The sequence below is a fragment of the Balaenoptera acutorostrata genome, chromosome 8, assembly GCF_949987535.1.
Source record: "Balaenoptera acutorostrata chromosome 8, mBalAcu1.1, whole genome shotgun sequence".
In the NCBI taxonomy this organism is placed as follows: domain Eukaryota; kingdom Metazoa; phylum Chordata; class Mammalia; order Artiodactyla; family Balaenopteridae; genus Balaenoptera; species Balaenoptera acutorostrata.
In genome coordinates, this window is record NC_080071.1 from 85409311 (window position 1) to 85417675 (window position 8365).

General features: G+C 50.4%; 1 protein-coding gene across 1 annotated transcript in view; it reads right to left on the minus strand.

Annotated features, from left to right (window-relative positions):
- The window catches only part of DNER (delta/notch like EGF repeat containing), a 326762-nt gene extending 323297 nt beyond the window's left edge, over positions 1–3465 (minus strand). Inside the window, exon 1 of the mRNA XM_057551824.1 lies at positions 3099–3465. Coding sequence (XP_057407807.1) covers positions 3099–3377 — 279 coding nt within the window. The 5' untranslated portion in view covers positions 3378–3465. The remainder of the gene's footprint in view (positions 1–3098) is intronic.
- Positions 3466–8365: the final 4900 nt, after the last annotated feature.

Consider the following 8365-nt stretch of genomic DNA (forward strand, 5'->3'; position numbering starts at 1 on the left):
ATGCTCATGATTTAATAGGTTTAAGTGTGTTAGAGGACTTAGAAAAGAAGTATCTTAAGCATGAACAGGGGCTTGCACGGTTTGATCCTCTCGCCAGCACCAAAGGAAAGAACACCTAGGCTTTCTAATCAGCTTGCCTCCATGTGGGCAGAAGGGGAAGAGGGACAGGTGTGGCTTAAAAGCTGTCAGCAGTCAAACATCAAAAAACAGAATCAGACTCCTTATCACCAACCTGGTGAGGCAGATCCCATCCTCGAAGATGGGAACCTGAGACTCGGTTTAGATCACCTGTCATAGCAGGTTCAATGCCAGCAGCTCAGCTTCAAACGCACACAGCCTCCTTCACACCACACAGTTCCCAGATTCTGTGGGTTCCTGTCGCTGGATGATACCAGAAGCACTGCCTGGACCCAGGGGCTTGCCCAGACGTCAGCCAGCTGACCAGGCAAAAGCTGAAGACAGCCTTAATCCATTTAAATCCCAATTAGTGGTTCATGGTTTTCTTAATTTTAAACACATACTGAAAAAAGGAGGAGGAGGGGGGGGAAGAGAAGAGGAAGGAAGGAAGGAAAGAAGGAAGGGAGGGAGGGAGGGAGGGAGGGGGAGGGAGGGAGGACTTCAGAGTTAGGTTCCAATGTTTTCATTGCTAACATTATTGTCTTTGTAGTTGGGGGAGGGGTGACACTTGCTGTCTACAGAATTCTCTTCACGTACAGGTAAAATTCCATTTTCAATTTACCCAGCGAGCATGCGATTCTGTTTCAGCAAGCACACTGTCTGCAACGGCTAACATCCTTTTCTCTTATCTGTAATTGAGTATGTGTGAGGGGTTTTTTCCCCTCTGTTTAACTTCTCTATTGAGATTGCCTTTCTCTCCCCACAGAAAATGAGTCTCAAGTGTCAATGCAAGAACATGAAAGATTAAATTAAAATGATCAGGAATCCATTTTTTATGGGTTTACAAGGCTCTGAATCATCTCAGTTTAAGTTCTTCTGGGTAACCAAGCTGGAACCAGATCAGGAACCAGATCAGGTTCCAAATTTGCTCAGCTTTCCTGTTAGAATTAGTTACTCCAGCTCTCTTCAACTCGGAACTCCGGACCCAGTATTGCTTCTCCTCAGGTGCACAGCATTCACAGAGCTAAGACCGCCTCAGATAGGACCCAGAAGCCCGAATCTGTTTGGAACTAGTTGGTTCTGCAATATCTGTGTATTAGTTCATGACTCATTTCTGAATGAATACATTATATATCAAAACACTACTTAGGACAAAATATACTTATGCTTCTCTGAGTCATCTTTAGGAAGCAATAAAGAGGTCTTCCCCTTTCCTGAAGATTTCTTCTATTTTTAGAATCACCAAAAAAAAAAAAAAAGTCTCAGAGTTGGGTTAAATTCCCAATGTCCAGTCTTTCTTCCCATTTACTTAAACTGATTTGCACTCTAACCTACCTTCTCCTGTCCGTGTCTACTACACCCTGAATCCAAATTGACTGTTTCTTTCAAGGACAGATTTCAAACATGTAACTATGAGAGTGGTTTGATAGGAGCATTCAGGCAACTCATTTCTTCAGTAAAAGTCATACAGATCATCAGTCAACAGGGGAGATTAGTGAGCAAGATTTTGTCCTAATGGTTCCTACGGCTCCAACAGGCATTTCCCCAAAGAGTCCTCATTCCCCAATCTACTCCGCAGGGTCATACCACGCACTCATTATCCTCTTCCTCATCCTCATCCTCAGCATCAGCTCCTTTGAGGGAATTAAAGCTTATTGGAACCAATTAACAAAGAAGAGCACAATGTTGAAAAGATAAATTCAGCTTGATAATTTGCTACTAATGAGGAAAAACAGATTCTAGGAAATAGCAAAAATCGTCTGTCAAGGTCAAGCTTCTCAATCCCATTTAACTCTATTAAAAAATATTGGCCTCTTACCCAAAGAAATAAAAGTGCATTTGAGCGTTTTCAAAGTAACTCTTGGGGCATTTTATCAAATTTATATGAAACAAACTCCTCCACTCCATATGTAAGAAAGAAAGCATCTGATCCCTTATACGTTCCACATTCACTTGGTTCAATTTAACAATTTCAGATAAATCCATCACTTGCCCTGCCCTGGAATAGAGACTTGGGGATTTTCTACCTGCACACACTGTGTGCCAAGTCGCCTACTGAAAATGTTGGTGTTCATAGGTTAGTAGGTTTCACGGAACTTTAACAAACTTGTAAGCCAGCCTTGTTTACTATCTGCCAAATTCTCTTGGAAATCCCAAATCCACGGTTAGCACCTGGCCATCTCCCATCCCTCGCACGGCCCCACGCTTCCTTGAAGCTTCCCGGTGCCCAGCTCACTCCTTGGCTGCCTGCCCCAAACGTGCGCCTCCAGGAGCGTCCGGCCGGGAAGGCGACACACCAAGCCCAACTCGCAACGTCCCCTCCAATGCTTCCTGCTGCTCCAACACTTCCTCCTAAGGTCAGCAAGGGCCGGTCGCAGGCCGCGGGGCGGCAGCTGACCTCTCGGCCTCCGGCGGCTTTGTTAGAGCCCGCAAGGGGGTTGGAAAGGAAGGAAAATGCCCGACCCCTGGGCACGGAGCCCGCCACTCCCTGCCGCCCATACGGCTCACCCTCGACACACGCAGGATCCGGCGGGACAAGGAGCAGGGGCCACCTGGACATGAACCCCGCCAGGGACGCTCGGAGCTGGTCCCTCTGCGCTGCCAGAACGGGCACCAAGACCCGGCTCTAGCGGAGTGTGGCTCGGCCCGGGCCGAGATGGGCGCGCCACTTGGCGGCTAATGGTCGTGCCAGGAGTACCAGGGCTAGCTAGGGGGGCTGCCAGGCCATGGAGCGGCGCGCTCCGAGAACCCCGGGCCGGCACGGCCGGAGTACCACGGTGGGCAGAGAAGCGACACTTGCAAGGTCGGCCAGGGGTCCGCGTCCACGTGAGCAGAGAGGCTAGATCCAGCCCCTTCCCGAAGCGGGAGAAGCTCGTGTCAGGCACCCTGGAGCCCCGCACCGGGTAGCGCGCAGTGGCCGGAGGGGAGAGGCTACGGGTCCCCGGCCCGCGCCCCGCGCCGCGCCCGCCGCGTCCACTCACCTGGCAGTTGGCGCCAGAGATCCCGGCGGGGCAGGTGCAGCTGTAGCCGGGGTCGCCGGCGGCGGCCGGGGACTGCGGGCCGGGCGCGGGGCGCGGGGTGCACACACCCCCGTTCCGGCAGGGCTGTGCGCCGCACGGCCCCGACACGGACAAGGACGCGGCGGGCACCGGGCTGGCCAGACAGCCGCTGCGGGGCCCCGCGCCGAGCAGCAGCAGCAGCAGCAGGGCGGGCGCGGGCAGCAGCTGCGCACCGGGCGCCGGGGCGCGGCGGGGCAGCATGGCCGACGGAGCGGGCGCGGGAGCGGGAGCCGGCGCTGAGGCGCGGTGGCGGCCCTGGCGGCGGGAGCGGCGGTGCCGGCGTCGAGAACAGCTCCGCGGCGCCGGGCGCTTCCTGCAGCTGCGGGATCCGCGGTTCCCGGGGCAACGGCGGGCGGGGCTTGTGGGCGGGGCAAGCGGGGGCGGGGCAAGCGGGGGCGGGGCTCCGGGCGTGCGGGGGAGGATAGGGTCGTGGGGCCCCTTCCCCCACAAGGAACTGAGTCACGGGGAGCAGGAAGGCCGTCCGAGGCCCCCAGCCCTGAGGGGTGCGGTCAGAGTCGTGGGTGTGTCCAAAAGAACCTCGAGAGGTCAGTGGTGGCGGCGCGGCCCCGGCGGGGAGCTAAGGCGAGGCTCGGGAAGGAAAGGGGGTGGAGGGGGTCAACGCAGGCGCGGGGAGGACTTTACGGGGCCTCCAGATGCGGAGCAGCGCTGCACCCGCCAAGGGCCGGGCAGGGGCGGGCGGGGGCGCGGCGCCCGACTGGCAGGAACTGCCCTCGGCCTCTTGGCGCAGAATCTGCGAGACCGCAGGGGGCCCGGCCTTACCTCATTCCCCGGGGCTGCTCCCCCCGCTCTCACCACTTCCCCAGCACACACGGCCCTCCCCGCGCCGCCTCCAAACCCTGGCGCCCAGACACCCGCAGACGAGCGGGACTGGCTAAGAAGTGACCTTGCGTCTGCGCAGCGCGCCCCGGGGCCCTTGTCCTTGGTGCTGACCGAGAGCCTCCCCTCTCGCGGGCCCTTCCCGGAGGGCGGAACCGGCCGCGCCGCTCGGAAGCGTCTGACTGTGGCGCAGAAGAGCTGAAAGAGGCCTCGGGATCAGAGTGTCTAACCCTGTCGCTGAACCGAGGAGGAAACTGAGGCCCAGACAGGCTGGACTGGACCCCAGTGGGTCACTTGACTGCCAGCCCAGAACGCTGTTTTCTGAAAGAGCAGTTCAGAAGCGCAGGTTCGAGAAGGCCCTGCTCGCGTTTACTATCGAGCTCTTCGTCGTTTGACAGCCAAGGAGGTCAGGCTCTGCTGAGGAAACGCAGCCCACCTCGTTCCCCCCTCCCCGACCTTTCACAACCTCTGCTATGTATAGGCTCCCAGGAACTGGTCACCCTGTCTTCAAGGTGGCCACGTGAGAAAAGAAAATGGGACCCTCTTGGATTAACAGTTTGGCAAATTTTCTAGGGCGCACAAATATAGTTTTGTAAAAGCTGGGCAAATAAGAAAGTAGAGACTGCACATGAACCCAGCATGGAGATGCCACAGACGAGCAGCCAGGGGCTGATAGATAGAAAGTCTCCAGTGAAGACAGGAGCCAAACTGCACAGCCTCTCCCAGGCTCGCTCAGACACAGGAGCAAGTGTCAGGCGTTTGTGCTTTAGGAGATGCCTAAAATCCATGTGGCCATCACAAGAAATCACTGAAACCCAGACAGATCTGCATGCAGCGGGGAAATTCATACCTCCAAGGGGACCCAAACAGTTATTACATTTCCCTCACACCTGCTGTCTTCTAGCCCAGACCTCCTCTTTTTAAAAAATCTTAATTTTGTGCCACACCAGCACCCTCTGCTGGTACTTGTCTCATCAATCAGGTGTTTCCTCCACTTTCTGTGCCCCTGGAGTATGCATTCTTTCCTGAAACTAACCTTTCTTACCTTAAATCCTGGAATAATGGACTAGTGCCGCTCATTCCTTTCCATCAGCACACACACACAACAAATGAAGCAAAATGAAGTGTAAGGAAGGTTGTGAGCTAATTAAAATCACACTTCTGTTTACTATATTTTTGCCTAACCACCTCCCTTGTGGGTGAATTTCATATCACTTTGAAATATGGAAGAACTAACAGTGGTTTTTTTTTTTTTTGGATGCTGATTTCTGAATTTTCCAGCTAATACTGAACCTTTAAAAATATATGTATTCTTTCTGTCTTTAATCTTTAAAAGGCGTATTATGAAAGAGATAATTCAAGACCGTTTTTCTCCAAGCTAAAAAGGAAGACTAAATCTCCCAGCCCCCTTGGTTATAAGAGGAGCTATGTGATTAGTTCTGAACAATAGGACATGGTATTATGTGCCCTAGCTCCAAAACATCCACACAGTAAATACCATGCAAGTGTTCGCTATTATTATTGCTGTTATCACTCTCGGAGAAGTGGGTCTTTTCTTTGGTTCTGAAGGTTGATTTGGTACTTGGCTGACAGTTTCCAACCATCTGCAAGACCTCCAAATACCTAACCAGAGGCCTATTAATATATTATCATGTCTTATTAACCAAAGTTACTAAAATAATGTTGCCTCTGTGTTTAAATGCAAACTAAAAATTCAATTATCCAGACCTTTGGTTCATATTATTCCAAACTTACAGAACATCAAATCTTCCCCCTAACCCACCTTATTTCCTTTTTTGATAGAGACCCTACTTTAATAAATCAAGGGCAAAATACCCAAATAATGTGTCTTTGCTGTGATTTCAGCAAAGACTGTTACAGAATTTCTCATGATCCCCTTATGGAGCAAGTGGACTTGAAACCATTGAACAACTGTAGTCTGAATGTACTGGTCAGTGAATCACTACCAGGCTAGAGGAAGTTTTTAGGGAAATGCCATAGACTCTCAAAATTTGGCAGCTAATACAATTCCTACCAGAATCAAGATATAAAAATATTTCAACCAGTTAAAATGCTGAGCTAAAATAAAGAAAATGGAATATTAATGAACGACTGTATGTTTGGCCTTAACTGCTATTTGCCAATATTTCTACCTCTACTCCTTCCAAGAACTTCTTTGTAGGATTGTAATTTCCTGCCCTCTTGAAGTTAGGTATAATCACATGACTTGTCTTGGCCGATGAAATATGAGGGGCAATAGCATGCACCACTTCTAGACTGAAGCCTTTAAAATTCAGTGCATGACTCACGTGACCATGGTGACCATCAAGATTCCAAAAGGTGGAGCCGGTGTCCCTGAGGGAGGGCAGTGTGGTGAAGCAATGGGAGCCTGCAATGGACATGTGGTGTAAGACATAAACCATTGTCGTTTTAAGCCACTGAGCCCCAGCGGTGTTAAAAAACTCCAGACCACACACAAGAAAGTGGCAAGGCAGGGACTGACTGTTCCCAATGAGCCATGCAGCTTGACCTGCTATCTCACGTGTGCTATTCCTGCGAGATAGAAGGCTGGATCCAATTCGGGATTCCAGGGCCTCTGAATTTGATGGAACAGAGACATTTTAAGAAACAATTTGGCTCATTTTTTTCATGGATGTACTCCAGAGTTATAACTCAACTGCAGCATACTTTAGATGTTACAAAAATGTTACAAACCAATGCAAACATAACTGTCTTTATGTTTTGCTTTTTTGTCACAACAGGAGAAAAACATCTTCCCAGGCCAGCCCAGGTTCGTGGGCAGCCATTTGGGAAGCACTGGCCTCAGTGAGAGTAACATTCCTTCTAATAATGAGGTTCCTATGCTCTGTGACCCCCCAGAGCATCCTGTGGGAATGCCAGCCTGATACACGGTGTGATGATCCATAGACTAAGAATCTCATATTTAGAAAAAACCACAAAAGTTACCTGGTATCATCTCCCAGAATTTGAACTAAGATCCAAAGAGGAACACTACATGGGGTGATATACCACCTTCAGCTCACCTGGAGTTCCACACGTGCTAACATACAGGCGTAGCGCCTTTCATTGCACTTCACTTTACTGTGCTCCACAGATACTGCGTTTTTTACATATTGAAGCTTTGCGGCAACCCTGCTTCAAGCAAGTCTATTGGCACCGTTTTTCCAACGCGTTTGCTCACTTCCTGTCTGTGTCACATTTTGGTAATTCTCGCGATATTTCAGACTTTTTTATTGTTATATTTGTTATGGTGATGTGTGATCAATGATCTTTGATGTGACTACCATGACTCACCAAAAGCTCAGATAATGGTTAGCATTTTTTAGCAATAAAGTAATTAAGGTATGGACTTTTTTTTAGTCATAATGCTATTGCACACAATAGCATAGTGCAAACATAACCTTTATATGCACTGGGAAACCAAAAAATTCCTGTGTCTTGCTTTATTGTGATATTCACTTTATTGTGGTAGTCTGGAATGGACCCACAGTAGCTCAGAGCTGTGCCCATGTGCATCTATCAATGATTTAGCACCCACCTTCTCCCCCAGCGCACCTAAGGTTTCTGCAGTCGTTGGCAAGTTGGACTCTTCGCCTCTCTCTGCACCCAGAGTTGCCTGTAGATAGTGACGTCATTACTGCTCCCTCTTCCCACATTCATTTACCCTCTAAGGTTATAAGGGAACATTCTCGCCCCCTGCAAAGGGTGGGTCTGGGTGCCGGATTGAAGCTGGAGTCAGCTTGAAAGAAAAACTCAGCCACACGACCCAGACAAGGAACACATCGCCTCACGAAAATGTTCTGCCATAGAGAACAGCACCAAACTGCCTACTCAGACCAGAACAGTTGTATCAGGACCCATGATGACGTTGGGCAAATTAGACTCTTTGACCTTCAGATGCCATGTGATATGGAGACAGAAATACCTGTGTTGGAGGAGGTCATCCAGGGGACGTGACCGCAGGCTGACCTGTGAGTCGTACCCAGGCAATCAGAGGCTCCTCGCCCCCTCCCGTCCTTGGAATGTACCCTCCACCCACCCCCACAGGGAGCTGTTTCAAGGACGGAGACTTGAGAGAAGAAGGTGGTGTTGAGACCATCTGAACTGAATACGTGACTAAACCCAGTTAAGGCCTCTGTATCAACTTTTAAGATTCTGGTGGTAGATACAGGGATCTACTTTGTCTTGCGGTGCCCAAGACGTGCCTTATATATAAGTTCCTCACTTATTAACACTGCCATCCACCAATCTGGAGTGGTCTGCCTCGCTTCTCTGTCTTGCCTTGCCCTCTGTGTTATAGGGCCAGTTTCGGATTTCACCCAGGAAGTCGC